General features: G+C 43.3%; 1 protein-coding gene across 3 annotated transcripts in view; it reads left to right on the top strand.

Moving 5' to 3' along the window:
* The window catches only part of EIF2B5 (eukaryotic translation initiation factor 2B subunit epsilon), a 119402-nt gene that overhangs the window by 58228 nt on the left and 44419 nt on the right, over positions 1–16755 (top strand). For all 3 annotated transcript variants that reach the window (XM_063916582.1, XM_063916581.1, XM_063916580.1), the window contains exon 10: positions 16163–16264. In XM_063916582.1, coding sequence (XP_063772652.1) covers positions 16163–16264 — 102 coding nt within the window. The remainder of the gene's footprint in view (positions 1–16162; positions 16265–16755) is intronic.

Raw genomic sequence — 16755 nt, forward strand, 5'->3', positions numbered from 1 at the left:
TGGGATGGCAATCTTTAACTTGCAAGTATAAATATGATAATAATTGAAACTGTTTGTGAAACTTATGTCATGTTGTTTTATGTTATGTAACGAAGGAAACATAGCATAGCTTAATATAATTATAATTAGTATATATATCACTACTGTGTATATCTTATTCTGTACGATTTGATCTGCCTGTAAATAAAGAATCATATAAAAAGAGCGGTAATATTCAAGCTTGAACTCTCTTTAAGGAATCTTAACTTCATAATTTCATAAGTCATATATATATAAGGACTGCATATATTTATCAGCCAATTAATTTGTAAGCCTGACATAATATATTTGCAGATATATATGATAACGCATATTAATTTAAATATATCCATATATTAATAACCATATATGTTATATTGAATATTAATATTCATAAATAAGATTCCATAAATCAATATTGGCGACCACGAATTGGACTTGTTATTACTGAATCTGATTATCTGATCTATAATATTTATGAGGAGTAGCAGATGCTATAAGCTGGCTACCAAATCTGCAGAATCACGGTGGGGATGTATCTATGAAAATTTATTACCATTGTGTAATGTCAATTTTGTATTCTGTATAACCTAGGATAAATGTGTTAGTGCAATATACGTTATTTTAACTAACATAATATCTATTAGGAAGCAGCACCAAAGGCTATAAGCCTGCTGGCAAAATACAAGATCACAGTGGAATAGGTTACAAATGAGAATAAAGAATTTAAAGGCCTAGAATAGAAAATGTGCACAGTGGAAAAGAGTATTTCCAAATAAATGTATAAATGTACCAGGTATTAGAGTTTAACCTTAAGACACCGGTCAATCTTAAGGAGAGGATACCTTCAGTACTAAAAACAAAGAATATATAAATTTAGCATTGAAATGTTAAAAATGCAAAAGTTTTCTGTAGCATTTAGAAAAATGCGCAGAACTGCGGCTCTAGAAGCCAAACAGAAATGTAAAGAAGAATCAGGTTCACGTCTTCGTAAGGCGTGCCTGACCATTAATGCAAAAATGCATTCGTTATTTAAGTCCCTTAAACAGAAAAATAAACAGAAAAAGTTTGGGGCAGAAGCGAAAAGCCTGACAGTTTGTAATCAAATTGTCAAGATCTCTGATGAAGAGATAACATCCAGCAAGCAAGCTGAGATAGAAACACCAAACAGGAATAGTGTTGAGGTATGTGAAACTCTGTACACAGAGTCTACAGGAGTCAGAAATGACTTAATCAGTCAAGATCCTAAAATTAAGGAAAGTTACATGTTGCAGGACTGCATCAATGTGCAGCGCATGGAGTCTGCTATGGTCACACAGACCACCAGCAGAACAGCCTCTGTGGTAAAGGAAGAAAGTAGCAATGTGCCGGATGTGTCTATCATCAGACAGCACATTAATGTAAAGGAGGTAGCAGCAATAGGAGATGTCCCCTATACTGTGTCTAGTAAGGGGGAAGATCATTGTAACTCAGATTATGAGTATTCTGCTGAATACACTCTCAGAGTTCCCAATGTAAATGAAGAATTTGTTATGCCCTTAGGCAAAGGTGAATTGTCAGCAGATTTAAACACTGATAGCAGCAGTACAGTGCACACAGGGGTGGGGAAGTTCCCCATGGTGAAAACTCCCATGGCAACCAGAGTTGCAAACCTTGAAATGTATTCACCTGGAAACATGTTTAAAGGGAAAATCCATGAAATTAATTCAGGAATGCATGTTTACAAACAAAGTTCCCAAACTTATGTAACCCCCACAGAGCACTCAGAGACTTCTAGTGATGGTGCAAATGTTTGCATGCTCTCAGAGAGACCACATGCAGAGTGTCATTCTGCAAACCACACACCAATTAACAATGACAAAAAGGATCACCAGGATGAAAATGTTTTTATGCCCTGGTGCCATAACCATTTTATTACAGGTGTGGAAAGACAGAAAGCCCTGGGACCTGCAATACATATTTGGCAAAGTTTAACAAGTTTCTCTCCCCACAAAAGTAGGTTTTTTCAGAAGCTCCAAGATTCTTCCAAACTAAGGAGCCACACCAAGCAGCAAACGCTATGGTTAAAGACAGTCTGGGACCAGGCTGCATCACAAGGGAGTATGGTCACAAGTGAATACGGTAGTATCATTCCTTTACTTGTTAGATCCAATGAAGCCATTGTTTGCTTTGATGTTCAAACAGCCACAGTTTCCAAATTAAACCTGCATCATATCTGCAGCGACAATTGTGCTGTCATTGACACACAATGTGACAGGAAAGATTGGCACAGGCCAGAAACAATTGTTTGTTTGTTATTCAATCGTTAAAAGACACATTTGTAAATTCTGTACCTGATAACATGCAGCAGATAGGACAGAATGCATAGCAAGCTATGTTAAATCACTGTATAAATATCTGTGATAGTCATTGTATGTATTTTTGTTTGATTCATAGTAATCCTGGCAACCTGTATACAGAATGGTGCAAGACTCCAAAAAGACTCCAATTTACAAGGGAAAAGGTCTTCATTAACCCTTTCATCGCTGCTATCCAGCAAAATCTACATAGCATCCCTAAAGACTGATATATGGACAAATCCTCAAGGAGTTTTCCAGTTTCACAAGAAAGGGGAAGGTTTTCATTAACCCTTTCATCACAAGTAATCATTACTTGTCTTTCAAACTACATGTACACTCCCACAACAGTGTACAGCACATCTCATCACTGTGATTATACAGAACTGTCTCATCCCTTCATATACCTTAATCACATATATGTAAACATTTGTCTGAGATATATTTTATATCATTGCATATATACCTTGTAAATATTTTATGTTTTTTTTTATATATTACACAATAGATACTACCTATGCTTCCTTCGTAAAAGCTTCAAAAGTAATTAAATATCTAATACAGGATGGTATACCACGTTATAACAAATTGGGCCGAGATTATTAAGTGGGATGAATAATTCTCTTAATAAAGACTGTCACAAGTCTAAGATAATTATTTGTAGCATAACAGGGTCACTGTATATGCACATGGCTGCATATAAAATAATATTGGATGGAATTAGATATATTTAAAGCCATTCCTAAATGATATTTAATATCTGTTTGAAGCAAAATTATATTCATTTATTGTATTGATAGGATGTTACTATATACACATCAAAAGCATTTTAAATAATTATTAGTCAAAATATAGGTAGGATAGAAAACGCCTTTATATGGGTTAAACTGGTATAAGTTTATGTAAGATTGAGATGTATAAATAGGTACAAGGTAGAATAAGGAGATTTAAGACTGCATGGTAATTTATTCAGTGAGGAAATACAGAACAGAGTAGGTGTACTACTCACAGCCATTTGTGGTACTATTGCCCGAAGACAATTAAGACCTACTATTAACAAGCAAGGAAAGAAAGAAAGAAAGAAAAAAAAAAAAAGACTGTTTCATATATGCCTGTTCTATTCAAAATCACAACCTGTTTGTGCAAAAGCAATATGGACACTGGTCACAACTGCGGCATTGGATAAACGCAAAGGAAACAGAACTGCTAAAGACTGTATAAAGACTATTACTATTACTGAGGGTCGTCACAAGTACTGAATGTTCAAGACACAGCACTCGACGTACACAGCCCTCTGCCTCAAACAGCGAAATGGCAAGCAAAGGAGCAGCTGCTACGAAGAATTCTACTTCTAGTAATGGTGCAAATGTTGCAAACGCAAGGCCATAATGCAAACGCAAGGCATCTCCAATTGCAAGCAAACCACGCAGATGACAGTCTTATCCCAGTAAATTGCTACATACAAGAACAGCAAAAATGTCCAAACGTACTGATCCAGATACAGAAAAAAGGTCTACAATTGGGCTATGGTATTCCAAATGTCTGTAGAAATTAGTTTTCCTCATGAATACTGAATAAAAACCTCAGTTTTGTCTGCTTTAGTTAAAAGTAGAATAAGGTTAGGTAAGCTAAGAATTTTTAGAGATTTTTAAAATCATAATGGTTATTATTATTACACTTATGGTATATATTATGGTTACAACGAAAGTTATGTTTGAAGGAATATTTTGAAATGTATTTGGAAGCAATTACGCTAGTTTAATGTGTGGCCAATCAAAAGAATTTCTCATGGCCACAAGGGGGCGACTGTTGCCTTATAGGTAATTGTCTGCACTTAGTATAATATTAGGGCAATGGATATTGTCTGAATCAAAATATAATTCATTATAAATAGGCGATGTTACCATAGTGGACAGTATACTGGATATATATAGTAAGGAATAGATATGAAATAAGTTTGAATGTATGAGGTAATGTTTAGCTGATTTAAGAGATTAGGTTTGTGTATGTGTTTATATAGATATACTGTATATTTGTGTTTTACAGCAAGATGGTAAAAAATAGTGTAGGGAACAGGTTTATTCTGCTCTAGTCATAAATAAGGCCAGAGAGGTTACAGTAAGATCAAGAGTCATTGTAGAGAAAAGGTATTAGGCCATAAATGATAATAGGTATGTGACAGAGCTCTGTTGGTCATTGGAATTCACAGGTGTGCTTACAGTAGATCAGAATCTACTGGTTTGTCTATTGTCCAGTGAAGGTTAAAAGCTAGGGAGTATAAATTAACTACTATGAAAAGAGATCACATCCATTGATAAAACATTGTGTAACCGACCCCAGGAAAACTTGTCAATACAACAGAACTTTGGATGAAAAGACATTCCAGATTTTACAATACTATACTTGCTTAAGGCAGTGTGGACACCACACTTTTATGACACCATGCCTCCGTGAACAGGACACGACAGCCCAGTTCAATGTTTGTTTTATTACACCTTGGAATCTGACAAACCTATAATTACCTATTCCATTGGAAACTATGAGAATATGATAGTTTGAATTGGTAAAATATGAGATAAAAGGACCAGACTTGTAGTTAGGAGTTAGAAGGAAGAGGGAGAGGGAGAAGAAGAAGGAGAAGGAAGGAAGTCAGTCAGGAGGAGAAGTCATGGAGAACATGCAGAAGGAATGATTCTTGGGATGGCAATCTTTAACTTGCAAGTATAAATATGATAATAATTGAAACTGTTTGTGAAACTTATGTCATGTTGTTTTATGTTATGTAACGAAGGAAACATAGCATAGCTTAATATAATTATAATTAGTATATATATCACTACTGTGTATATCTTATTCTGTACGATTTGATCTGCCTGTAAATAAAGAATCATATAAAAAGAGCGGTAATATTCAAGCTTGAACTCTCTTTAAGGAATCTTAACTTCATAATTTCATAAGTCATATATATATAAGGACTGCATATATTTATCAGCCAATTAATTTGTAAGCCTGACATAATATATTTGCAGATATATATGATAACGCATATTAATTTAAATATATCCATATATTAATAACCATATATGTTATATTGAATATTAATATTCATAAATAAGATTCCATAAAGCAATATTATGGACTCGCCAGTGGACTGGAGATGCAGATTCCAAAAGGCACATGGAAGTTTTGCCTTATAAAGGGGAGGAATTATTTGGGGATGGTCTCTCCGACCTAGTTTCCACAGCAACGTCTGGGAAGTCAGCATTTTTACCCCATGTCCCCTCACAGCCTAAGAAGGCGCCATTTTATCAGGTTCAGTCCTTTCGATCCCAGAAAAATAAGCGGGGAAAAGGAGGGTCTTTTCTGTCAAGAGGCAGAGGCAGGGGAAAAAGGCTGCAGCAAACAGCAGGTTCCCAGGAACAAAAGTCCTCCCCCGCTTCCTCTTCCAAGTCCGCCGCATGACGGTGGGGCTTCACAAGCGGAGCCAGGTACGGTGGGGGCCCGCCTCAGGAATTTCAGCGATCAGTGGGTTCGCTCACAGGTGGATCCCTGGATCCTTCAAATAGTATCTCAGGGATACAGGCTGGAATTCGAGGCGATTCCACCCCGCCGTTTCCTAAAATCCGCTTTGCCGATTGCTCCCTCAGACAGGGAGGCAGTGCTAGCGGCAATTCACAAGCTGTATTCCCAGCAGGTGATAATCAAGGTACCCCTACTTCAACAAGGCCGGGGTTACTATTCCACACTATTTGTGGTACCGAAACCGGACGGTTCGGTGAGACCCATTCTAAATTTGAAGTCCTTGAACACATACATAAAAAAATTCAAGTTCAAGATGGAATCGCTCAGGGCGGTTATTGCAAGCCTGGACGAGGGGGATTACATGGTATCCCTGGACATCAAGGATGCTTACCTGCATGTCCCCATTTACAATTCTCACCAGGAGTACCTCAGATTTGTGGTACAGGATTGCCATTACCAATTCCAGACGCTGCCGTTTGGACTCTCCACGGCACCGAGGGTATTTACCAAGGTTATGGCGGAAATGATGATACTCCTTCGAAAAAAGGGAGTTTTAATTATCCCATACTTGGACGATCTCCTAATAAAGGCACGATCCAAGGAACAGTTGTTAGTGGGAGTAGCACTATCTCAGGAAGTGCTGAGCCAGCACGGTTGGATTCTGAATATCCCAAAGTCACAGCTGGTCCCCACGACACGTCTAATGTTCCTGGGAATGATTCTGGACACGGCCCAGAAAAAAGTTTCTCCCGGAGGAGAAAGCCAGGGAGTTGTCTTCTCTAGTCAGAGACCTCCTAAAACCAAAACAGGTATCGGTGCATCACTGCACGCGGGTCCTGGGAAAGATGGTAGCTTCTTACGAAGCAATTCCATTCGGCAGGTTCCATGCCAGAATCTTTCAGTGGAACCTGTTGGACAAGTGGTCCGGATCGCATCTTCAGATGCATCGTTTAATAACCCTGTCTCCACGAACCAGGGTGTCTCTTCTGTGGTGGCTGAACAGTGCTCATCTTCTGGAGGGCCGCAGATTCGGCATACAGGACTGGGTCCTGGTGACCACGGATGCCAGCCTACGAGGCTGGGGGGCAGTCACAAAGGGAAGAAATTTCCAGGGACTATGGTCAAGTCAGGAGACTGCCCTTCACATAAATATTCTGGAACTAAGGGCCATTTACAATGCCCTAAGTCAAGCAAAATCCCTGCTCCTACACCAGCCGGTGCTGATCCAGTCAGACAACATCACGGCAGTCGCCCATGTGAATCGACAGGGCGGCACAAGAAGCAGGACGGCGATGGCAGAAGCCACAAAAATTCTCCGATGGGCGGAGAATCATGTACTAGCACTGTCAGCAGTGTTCATCCCGGGAGTGGACAACTGGGAAGCAGACTTTCTCAGCAGGCACGACCTCCACCCGGGAGAGTGGGGACTTCATCCAGAAGTCTTCCAAATGATTGTAAATCAATGGGGTCGTCCACAGGTGGACATGATGGCGTCCCGCATAAACAAAAAACTAGAGAAGTATTGCGCCAGGTCAAGAGACCCTCAGGCGATAGCGGTGGACGCCCTAGTGACACCGTGGGTGTACCGGTCAGTGTATGTGTTCCCTCCTCTACCTCTCATACCAAAGGTACTGAGAATAATAAAAAAGCGAGGAGTAAACACAATTCTCGTGGTTCCGGATTGGCCAAGAAGAGCGTGGTACCCAGAACTTCAAGAGATGATCTCAGAGGACCCTTGGTCCCTGCCGCTCAGACAGGACCTGCTACAGCAGGGCCCCTGTCTGTTCCAAGACTTACCGCGGCTGCGTTTGACGGCATGGCGGTTGAACGCCGGATCCTGAAGGAAAAGGGCATTCCGGAGGAAGTCATTCCTACGCTTATTAAAGCCAGGAAAGATGTTACGGCAAAACATTATCACCGCATATGGCGGAAATATGTTGCATGGTGCGAGGCCAAAAAGGCCCCAACAGAGGAATTTCAACTAGGTCGATTTCTGCATTTCCTGCAAGCAGGAGTGAATATGGGCCTAAAACTAGGCTCCATTAAAGTACAGATCTCGGCTCTGTCGATTTTCTTTCAAAAGGAACTAGCTTCAGTACCTGAAGTTCAGACGTTTGTGAAAGGAGTGCTGCATATTCAGCCCCCATTTGTGCCTCCTGTGGCACCGTGGGATCTCAACGTGATGTTGAATTTCTTGAAATCACATTGGTTTGAGCCACTAACAACCGTGGATCTGAAATATCTCACGTGGAAAGTGGTCATGTTATTGGCCCTGGCATCAGCCAGGCGAGTGTCAGAATTGGCGGCTTTATCATGTAAAAGCCCTTATCTGGTTTTTCATATGGATAGGGCAGAATTGAGGACTCGTCCCCAGTTTCTCCCTAAGGTGGTGTCAGCGTTTCACCTGAACCAGCCTATTGTGGTGCCTGCGGCTACTAAGGATTTGGAGGACTCCAAGTTGCTAGACGTTGTCAGGGCCCTGAAAATATATGTTTCCAGGACGGCTGGAGTCAGAAAATCTGACTCGCTGTTTATCCTATATGCACCCAACAAGCTGGGTGCTCCTGCTTCTAAGCAGACTATTGCTCGTTGGATTTGTAGTACAATTCAGCTTGCACATACTGTGGCAGGCCTGCCACAGCCTAAATCTGTCAATGCCCATTCCACAAGGAAGGTGGGCTCATCTTGGGCGGCTGCCCGAGGGGTCTCGGCTTTACAACTTTGCCGAGCAGCTACTTGGTCAGGGGCAAACACGTTTGCAAAATTCTATAAATTTGATACCCTGGCTGAGGAGGACCTGGAGTTCTCTCATTCGGTGCTGCAGAGTCATCCGCACTCTCCCGCCCGTTTGGGAGCTTTGGTATAATCCCCATGGTCCTTACGGAGTTCCCAGCATCCACTAGGACGTTAGAGAAAATAAGAATTTACTTACCGGTAATTCTGTTTCTCGTAGTCCGTAGTGGATGCTGGGCGCCCATCCCAAGTGCGGTCTATCTGCAATACTTGTACATAGTTATTGTTAACTAAATCGGGTTATTGTTGAGCCATCTGTTGAGAGGCTCTATCGTTTCATACTGTTAACTGTGTTTCATATCACGAGTTGTTCGGTGTGATTGGTGTGGCTGGTATGAGTCTTACCCGGGATTCAAAATCCTTCCTTATTGTGTACGCTCGTCCGGGCACAGTACCTAACTGAGGCTTGGAGGAGGGTCATAGTGGGAGGAGCCAGTGCACACCAGGTAGTCTAAGATCTTTCTAGAGTGCCCAGCCTCCTTCGGAGCCCGCTATTCCCCATGGTCCTTACGGAGTTCCCAGCATCCACTACGGACTACGAGAAACAGAATTACCGGTAAGTAAATTCTTTTTTTTTTTGCTGCTTGTAGGAATAAATTGGAGAGTATTTTTAGCTAGCAGGAATTTTAGTACATCTCATTTCTCTGTAGTATTTTTTTCCTAGAAACAAACCTTCCCATTCAATATCCCCGAAAAATACCCTCATCTTTTCAAAATTCGCTTTGCTAAAGTTTAGAGTCCTAGTTGAGCCAGTATAGGACTGTTTATGAAAACTTATTTTGAATGTGACCATATTGTGGTCGCTATTTCCTATGGGTTCCCCTACTATAATACCTGATACTAAATCCCCATTGTTTGTTAATACCAGGTCTAAGATTGCATTGTACCCGGTAGGTTCCTCAATTAGTTGAACTAAGTAGTTATCATTAAATGTGTTTAAAAACATATTACCCCTAGCAGTATCACATGAATCGTTTTTCCAGTTTATCTCTGGATAGTTAAAATCTCCCATCACTACTATGTCTCATACTCCTGCTGCTCTTTCAATTTGCTTCAGTAACAAATCCTCATCAGATACATTAATACCAGGCGGCCTGTAGCATACACCCAATACCAACTTTTAAATTCCTTTATCCCCGCATGCAATTTCTACCCATACTGTCTCGACAGTGTCTACAGTCCCCTCCTGAATATCTTCCTGTATATCAGGTTTTAAAAACAGCTTTACGTAAAGACACACCCCTCCACCCTTTTTATTTAGTCTGTCTCTCCTAAACAGCGTATAGCCCTCTAGATTGACTGTCCAATCATGAGATTCGTCCCACCAAGTTTCAGTAATGCCTATAATATCATACTGATTTCTTGCTGCAAGTATTTCTAGTTCCCCCTTTTTACCAGTAATGCTTCTAGCGTTCACATACATAAAACTAAGATAATAAGATTTTAAACCTACCGGTAAATCTTTTTCTCGTAGTCCGTAGAGGATGCTGGGACTCCGTAAGGACCATGGGGATAGACGGGCTCCGCAGGAGACATGGGCACTTTAAGAAAGACTTTGGATCTGGGTGTGCACTGGCTCCTCCCTCTATGCCCCTCCTCCAGACCTCAGTTAGAGAAACTGTGCCCAGAGGAGACTGACAGTACGAGGAAAGGATTTTTGTTAATCCAAGGGCAAGATTCATACCAGCCCACACCATTCACACCGTATAACTTGTGTTATATATGAACCAGTTAACAGTATGAAAACAACATAGCATCAGTCCCAGACCAATGAAAACTATAACATAACCCTTATGTAAGCAAAACTATATACAAGTCTTGCAGAAGTAGTCCGCACTTGGGACGGGCGCCCAGCATCCTCTACGGACTACGAGAAAAAGATTTACCGGTAGGTTTAAAATCTTATTTTCTCGAACGTCCTAGAGGATGCTGGGACTCCGTAAGGACCATGGGGATTATACCAAAGCTCCCAAACGGGCGGGAGAGTGCGGATGACTCTGCAGCACCGATTGAGCAAACAGGAGGTCCTCCTCAGCCAGGGTATCAAACTTATAGAACTTTGCAAAGGTGTTTGACCCCGACCAAATAGCAGCTCGGCACAGCTGTAGTGCCGAGACCCCTCGGGCAGCCGCCCAAGATGAGCCCACCTTCCTAGTGGAATGGGCCTTAACCGATTTTGGTAACGGCAATCCTGCCGTAGAATGCGCCTGCTGAATCGTGTTACAGATCCAGCGAGCAATAGTCTGCTTTGAAGCAGGGCCGCCGACCTTGTTCGCTGCATACAGGACAAACAGTGCTTCTGTTTTTCTGATCCTAGCCGTTCTGGCCACATCAAGGGACTCGGAATCCTCCAAGTCACGTGTAGCCACAGGCACGACAATAGGTTGGTTCATATGAAAGGATGAGACCACCTTAGGTAGGAATTGAGGACGGGTCGGCAATTCCGCTCTATCCATATGAAAAATCAGATAGGGGCTTTTATGTGATAAAGCCGCTAATTCCGAAACTCGCCTAGCCGAAGCCAAGGCTAACAACATGACCACCTTCCAAGTGAGATATTTCAACTCCACTGTTCTAAGTGGTTCAAACCAATGTGACTTAAGGAAACTTAACACCACGGTAAGGTCCCAAGGCGCCACCGGAGGTACAAAAGGAGGCTGAATATGCAGTACTCCCTTCACAAAAGTCTGTACTTCAGGTAGAGAGGCCAATTCATTTTGAAAGAAAATGGATAAGGCCGAAATCTGAACTTTAATGGAGCCTAATTTTAGGCCCAAATTCACTCCAGTTTGTAGGAAGTGAAGAAAACGGCCTAGATGGAATTCTTCCGTAGGAGCATTCCTGGCCTCACACCAAGAAACATATTTTCGCCATATTCGGTGATAATGTTTAGATGTCACGTCCTTCCTAGCCATTATTAGCGTAGGGATGACCTCATCCGGAATACCTTTCTCCGCTAGGATCCGGCGTTCAACCGCCATGCCGTCAAACGCAGCCGCGGTAAGTCTTGGAACAGACAGGGACCCTGTTGCAACAGGTCCTGTCTTAGAGGAAGAGGCCACGGATCTTCTATGAGCATTTCCTGCAGATCCGGATACTAGGCCCTTCGAGGCCAATCCAGAACTATGATTATTGTTCTCACTCCTCTTTTTCTTATTATTCTGAACACCTTGGGTATGAGAGGAAGAGGAGGGAATACATAGACTGACTGGAACACCCACGGTGTCACTAGGGCGTCCACAGCTACCGCCTGAGGATCTCTTGACCTGGCGCAATACCTTTGTACCTTTTTGTTGAGACGGGACGCCATCATGTCTATTTGGGGCAGTCCCCACCGACTTGCAATCTGTGCGAAGACTTCCTGATGAAGTCCCCACTCTCCCGGATGCAGGTCGTGTCTGCTGAGGAAGTCTGCTTCCCAGTTGTCCACTCCCGGAATGAACACTGCTGACAGTGCGCTTACATGATTCTCCGCCCAGCGAAGAATTCTGGAGGCTTCCGCCATCGCCACTTAGCTCCTTGTGCCGCCCTGGCGGTTTACATGAGCTACTGCGGTGACGTTGTCTGACTGGATCAAAACTGGTCGGTCGTGAAGTAAGGTCTCCGCTTGACGTAGGGCTTTGTATATGGCCCTTAGTTCCAGGATGTTGATGTGAAGACAAGTCTCTTGACTTGACCAAAGGCCTTGGAAATTTCTTCCCTGTGTGACTGCTCCCCAACCTCGGAGGCTCGTGTCCGTGGTCACCATGATCTGATCCTGAATGGCGAATCTGCGGCCCTCTAGAAGGTGAGCACTCTGCAGCCACCACAGTAGAGATACCCTGGCCCTGGGGGACAGGGTGATCCGCTGATGCATTTGCAGATGTGACCCGGACCATTTGTCCAATAGGTCCCATTGGAAAGTCCTTGCATGGAACCTGCCGAAGGGAATGGCTTCGTACGTCGCCACCATTTTTCCCAGGACTTGAGTGCAATGATGCACTGACACCTGTCTTGGTTTCAATAGGTCCCTGACTAGAGTCATGACTTCCTGGGCCTTCTCTATCTGAAGGTAAACCCATTTCTGGTCTGTATCCAGAATCCTACCCAAGAAGGGCAGACGAGTCATAGGAACCAACTGTGACCTCGGGAAATTGAGAATCCAGCCGTGTTGCTGTGACACCGTCCGCGAAAGTGACACGCTGTTCAACAACTGCTCTTTTGATCTCGCCCTTATTAGGAGATCGTTCAAGTATGGGATAACTGTGACTCCTTGCTTGCGTAGGAGCACCATTATATCCGCCAATTACCCTGAAATTGGTAATGACAATACTGTACCGTAATTCTCAGGTACGCCTGATGGGGTGGATAAATGGGAACATGAAGGTATGCAGCCTTTATGTCTAGATACACCATAAAATCCCCCCCTCCAGGCTGGCGATGATCGCTTTGAGCGATTCCACCTTGAATTTGAACCTTTTCAAGTATAGGTTCAGAGATTTTAATTTTAAAATAGGTCTGACCGAACCGTCCAAGGTTGAGTAATATCCCCTTCCTTGTTGAAGGAGGGGAACCTTGAGCACCACCTGTTGGAGATACAATGTGTGAATTGTATTTAATATTATCTCCCTTTCTGGGGGAGAAGCCGGTAGATTTATTATTAGCGCTGTTTTTATTTTCTACACGCCGATAAGGAAAACCGGCTAGGAGGCACCTCTTCAAATTCCAGCTTGTAACCCTGAGAAACAATTTCTATTGCCCAGGGATCCACCTGTGAGTGAACTCAGATGTGGCTGAAGAGTCGAAGACGTGTTCCCACTGGGGCGGACTCCCTTAGCGGAGCCCCAGAGTCATGCGGTGGATTTAGCAGAGGCCGGGGATGACTTCTGTTCCTGGGAACTAGTTGTGCCATGCGCCCTTACCTCTGGTAAGAAAGGAAGCTCCTCGTACTTTCTTGTTTTTCTGCGACCAAAAGGACTGCATTTGATAATGTCGTGCTTTCTTAGGCTGTGAGGGAATATAAGGCAAAAGATCAGATTTACCAGCTATAGCTGTGGAGACCAGGTCCGAGAGCCCTTCTCCACCCAATTCCTCACCCTTAATTCCTCACCCTTGTAAGGTAAAACCTCCATATGCCTCTTTTAGTCGGCATCACCTGTCCATTGCATGTTCCACAGGACACGTCTAGCGGAAATCGACATAGCGTTGACTCTAGAACCCAGTAGACCAATGTCTCTTTGAGCATGTCTTATATATAAGACAGCATCTTTTATATATCCTAGGGTCAATAACATGGTATCCTTATATAGGATTTCAATCTCCGCTGATAAGGTATCTGTCCACGCTGCTACAGCGCTATAAACCCCTGCCGACACAATCGCCGGTCTGAGTAGTGTACCAGAATGTGTGTAAATGGACTTCAAAGTACTTTTCTGCATGCTATCTGCAGGATCCCTGAGGGTAGCTGTATCTTGGTATGTCACCGCTACCTTTTGGGTAAACGTGTCAACGCCTTGTCCACCTTAGGGGAGGATTCCCATCGTATCCTGGCCCTAGCAGGGAAAGGATACGCCATGAGAATTCTTTTGGGAAACTGCAGTTTCTTGTCTGGAGATTCCCGCTCTTTTTCACACAATTCATTTGGTTCATGAGAGGGGGGAAATGTTATCTCAGCTTTCTTCCCCTTAAACATGTGTACCCTCGTGTCAGGGACAGATGGGTCATCAGTGATATGCAAAACATCTTTTATTACAATAATCATATATTGAATACTTTTCTGCCAGTTTTGTCTGTAACTTTGCATCATCGTAGTCGACACTGGAGTCAGACTCCGTGTCGGTATCAGTGTCTATTATTTTGGATAGTGGGCGTTTTGAGACTCTGAAGGTCCCTGCGACATAGGGACAGACATGGGTAGATTCCCTGTCTGTTCTCTAATCTTTTGTGCAATAAATTTACCTCAGCACTTAATTCCACATATCCAGTCAGGTGTCGGCGTTGTCGACGGAGACACCACACACACACACACACATTTGCTTCATCTCCTCCTTAGAAGAGCCTTTTACCTCCGACATGTCGACACACACGTACCGACACACCACACACTCAGGGAATCCTCTTATCTGAAGACAGTTCCCCCACAAGGCCCTTTGGAGAGACAGAGAGAGAGTATGCCAGCACACACCCAGCGCTAATACCCCAGGAAAAACACACAATGTGTTTACCCAGTAGCGCTGTAATACTATTATTTGCTGCCAATTATGTGCCCCCCCCCCCCCTCTTCTCTGAAACCCCCTTTCACCGTGGATAAGCAGGGGAGAGTTCGGGGAGCTTCCTCTCAGCTGTGCTGTGGAGAAAATGGCGCTGGTGAGTGCTGAGGGAGAAGCCCCGCCCCCTCGGCGGCAGGCTTCTGTCCCGCTTAAATATAATAAAAACTGGCGGGGGCTCTTTATATATATATACAGTGCCTAGCTGTATATCTATCTCTTTTGCCAGAAATGAGGTTTATATTGCTGCCCAGGGCGCCCCCCCTGCGCCCTGCACCCTTACAGTGACTGCCGTGTGTGAGGTGTGTGGGAGCAATGGCGCACAGCTGCACTGCTGTGCGTTACCTCAGTGAAGATCATGAAGTCTTCTGCCGCCTCTGAAGTCTTCTTTTTCTTCTCATACTCACCCGGCTTCTATCTTCCGGCTCTGTGAGGAGGACGGCGGCGCGGCTCCGGGACGAACCCTAGGGTGAGACCTGTGTTTTGACTCCCTCTGGAGCTAATGGTGTCCAGTAGCCTAAGAAGCAGAGCCTTGAAACTCACAGAAGTAGGTCTGCTTCTCTCCCCTCAGTCCCTCGATGCAGGGAGTCTGTTGCCAGCAGGCTCCCTGAAAATAAAAAACCTAACAAATATACTTTCTGTCAGGAAGCTCAGGAGAGCTCCCTGAAGTGCACCCATCTCCTCTGGGCACAGTATCAAACTGAGGTCTGGAGGAGGGGCATAGAGGGAGGAGCCAGTGCACACCCAGATCCAAAGTCTTTCGTAAAGTGCCCATGTCTCCTGCGGAGCCCGTCTATCCCCATGGTCCTTACGGAGTCCCAGCATCCTCTAGGACGTTAGAGAAAAGTATTTACCCTTGCGTTAGGGACATCTTTCACCGTATGTAGCAACGATGACCTGTAATCGTCATTGGTTAGTGCTTTGGTAAAATCTCTTTTAGTACCCATGTTAGTAATCTTACCGGCTGCTCTTACCCTCCCCCCAACTTCTCCCCCATTTTGTTTACTACCGCCATCCCCACTATTCTCACTGCATGACCCGTAGTTTCTTGCTAAACCACCAGGCTCCTTGTTTAAGCAAGTATGTTAAACTCGATGGATTCTGGCTGTACTTTTAGTGCACTGCCTGTCTGTAATCGTTTGTGACTTCAATAACCATAACACCTAAAGTCTAAACTCTAAAGACATCTACGGATAGCCAGCAGCTGGCACCATTAGGAGTAACCGCTTTTGTACCTTCTCCAAACAGCATACAATAAAGCAGAGGTTGGGTCAGAAGGTGAAGGATACGTATGGAAGTCTTCAGTGCTGCCAGACGAAGAGGAAGAAGAGTTGCAGATGAGCCTGTGGGGTAAGCAGGGATATACTTTGCATAGGGTCAGGGATGCAGCACAAGTAGTACAGATGCTTTTTCTGTGGCGTTGAATTGCATATACTGTACTGCTAAAAATAGACTTTATGAATAGAACAATTCACAGTGGTGCAAAGAAGTCCTAAATACCATTGTGATTAACAATTACGTGTAAGAAAAGAAGAACTGAAAATGTAAAAGGAAAAATCGCCAAGTTAAATTAGGCTGTATTCCAAAACAAGAGGGAAAGATGCTCTGCGCTCCAAAAATCACTTAGAATTAATTAATTAATTAGTTAGTTAGTTAAGTGCAGTCTAGCAAGGAGAATAATTGACTCCATGCAACTCGATTTTAAGAAACAGATTGTTTTATCAAAATATTATTTGAAACAGACACACAACTAAACAAGCAGTTAATACATATATAGCAAATTAAAAGAAACAGAAGTTGCAACTTCTTAAATGCACAATAGAAGGTAATAATGTAACTAT

The sequence above is a fragment of the Pseudophryne corroboree genome, chromosome 4, assembly GCF_028390025.1.
Source record: "Pseudophryne corroboree isolate aPseCor3 chromosome 4, aPseCor3.hap2, whole genome shotgun sequence".
Lineage (NCBI taxonomy): Eukaryota > Metazoa > Chordata > Amphibia > Anura > Myobatrachidae > Pseudophryne > Pseudophryne corroboree.